Raw genomic sequence first — 2,500 nt, forward strand, 5'->3', positions numbered from 1 at the left:
GCACCATATTTTTTATATACAGCTGGGAGCTATGGCTGCCTTCTCTAGTTACCGTATTAGCACCTGCGGGACTGACTTGTGCTAGCCTGTTGAGGTTAAATTGTCTATGAGGGCTATCAATCATCTGTTCCTAATCCTAAAACAAGAGGTCAAGTAAAGGTCAATCAGGTGGCTTTCTGTGAGGTCCAGGTGTCTTCATGAGACACCTACAACACCTACACCTACAAATAAAAAAACAAAAAAAATCATGCACAGGACTAGCACAATGAAAAGTAGAGATTCACCTGCAGCCTGTATCTTGGGCACCTATTGGACTGATGCAGTTGTGTGTGAGGGCACAGGATACCCAGGGTTTCATCAAGTGATCATGGACATCTTTTGTGTTATAGACTAACATTGTGCCTGCATCTCCCATCTGTTGAAAGTAAGCAATGATTACTTCCTTTTGTTTACTAACCATTTCTTAGAATTTCTTGTTCTGAATACAGAAATTTTATTAATTTACCAGTATCTATAAATACATACATATAATATATATATATTTTTTTTTTTTTTTTTTTTTTTCTGCATTATGTGCTTGATACAACAGAGAATATTAATTGCATATATGAAAGACATACATTTATTTACACTACTCATTCTGAAATTCACATTCTTCAAAATATGAAACTGAGCTAGTTGTTAGATAAAGCCTTTCACTAATTAGTAGAAATGTAAATGTTTTATAGAAAAGCATGAACATAAAATTTACTTTTACAGTATGTCTTCACTTTATACATTTTTACTGATAACAATTTGAAAACCTTATCCTTGTCCTACTAGAATGAGATTGCTATCATAAGTAGAGTGATGCGTAATTTTTCCATGGTAGAGTGAAATGAATTACATGTTTATCCTCCTTAATCAATATGAATTACTTTGTTTGATTTGTTGATTAGGACCTGTATCATAGACATAGTGTGTCATGTAAAATTAAAATTGGGAAAGTTCCCACTCTAAAACGCAAGCCAAGAACCTAGACAAGGATGGGAATCACATCGTTGGTAAAATTACCTGTTGAAAATCATAATAATTCTTTTTGGTGTGGAAGAATGTAAACATATTAGGGTGAGTAAGGGCTGCTGTGGGGAGGAGCGCAGGGTGGGGCAGAGGCCAGGTCAAGACACCACCGTTCTTAACTGCCCAACTGCTCCATTCTGCCATTTTCTCAGCTGCCATACTGGCATCCTGAACTTCACTCACTAGTCGCACACTAGCATCTAGCCACAGGACTGCCCCCGCACGAACTAATAATTCCTGTTGGTGAGACGGAATATTTTATGTATATGGACAAGAATGATATTATTATGAAAAAGAAAAAGAAAAAAGAAAAAGAAAATAATCTAACACTCTTATCCCCTATGATTTGGGTGAGAAGTGACTATCATGTCATGAGAAAATTTGTCTTGATGGGCAGCTAATGAGAACATCCAATTATGGGAGAAGTTAGCTGTGGGTCTGGGTGACGTGAACTTGCCGATGTGAATGTTTTGGCTGAAGGCTGGGGTGATGGCAAAAACTTGTTATGAGTGATTTTAAGAAGGGGCTTTTAAGAAGGGGCTTTTGTATTATTTCCATTAATAAAGAGTGTGGGATGTAATGTCCATGAACCATGACTGGAAGGGCACTGGCTCCAAGGAGGATGCTGTTTCCATCTTCAGGATCCTATTCCGGTTTGCCATGACTGGTGGAACTGGCTGTATTACAGAAAATTGAATATTATGAAAAAATTGAAAAAAGAAAGAAAGAAAAACAAAAAACACAAATAATAAAGTGTCACTTATTGATATTATTACTGCATTGAATTAGAGACTACCTTAGAGATGATATGGAGTCGAAGCAAGGAAAACCATTTATCATCATCTGGATAAAAACAATCAAATGACAAATATTGACATTGGAAAATGGCAGAGCTAAAAATGGTTATACTGAAAAAGGCAAAATAACATTACAAAGACGAGGCATGGAGTCTTGTCACCACACACAAGTGTTCGTTTGTGCCCAGCCTACAAGACACACACCAGGCAGTATGTCCATTCTATGTGTATGTATGTGTGTGTGTGTGTGTGTGTGTGTGTGTGTGTGTGTGTGTGTGTGTGTGTGTGTGTGTGTGTGTGTGTGTGTGTGTGTGTGTGTGTGTGTATGTGTGTGTGTGTGTGTGTGTATGTATGTGTGTGTGTGTGTATGTGTGTGTGTGTGTGTGTGTGTGTGTGTGTGTGTGTGTGTGTGTGTGTGTGTGTGTGTGTGTGTGTGTGTGTGTGTGTAAGCCTAATGCCCATATTTTGGGCCACAGTGAAAGGTAAAAAAAAGAAAAGAAAAAAGATATAAAGAAAGACAAAAAACTTGTTTTACTGCTTTACAAGTGTACTAATCCAAAAGATAAAACCATAACTATAAAGTAAGACTGTCCACTTACATTTAGCATATCACATTACCTAATATGTACACATGAGGCAAAAAA

General features: G+C 37.2%; 1 protein-coding gene across 5 annotated transcripts in view; it reads right to left on the reverse strand.

Annotated features, from left to right (window-relative positions):
- LOC125039698 overlaps positions 1-2,500 on the reverse strand; it is a 20,351-nt gene that overhangs the window by 4,505 nt on the left and 13,346 nt on the right. For all 5 annotated transcript variants that reach the window (XM_047633904.1, XM_047633907.1, XM_047633903.1 and 2 more), the window contains 2 exons: positions 1,054-1,296; positions 285-415 (listed from right to left, as the gene is read on the reverse strand). In XM_047633904.1, coding sequence (XP_047489860.1) covers positions 285-415; positions 1,054-1,296 — 374 coding nt within the window. The remainder of the gene's footprint in view (positions 1-284; positions 416-1,053; positions 1,297-2,500) is intronic.

The sequence above is a fragment of the Penaeus chinensis genome, chromosome 27 (genome assembly GCF_019202785.1).
Source record: "Penaeus chinensis breed Huanghai No. 1 chromosome 27, ASM1920278v2, whole genome shotgun sequence".
In the NCBI taxonomy this organism is placed as follows: Eukaryota; Metazoa; Arthropoda; class Malacostraca; order Decapoda; family Penaeidae; genus Penaeus; species Penaeus chinensis.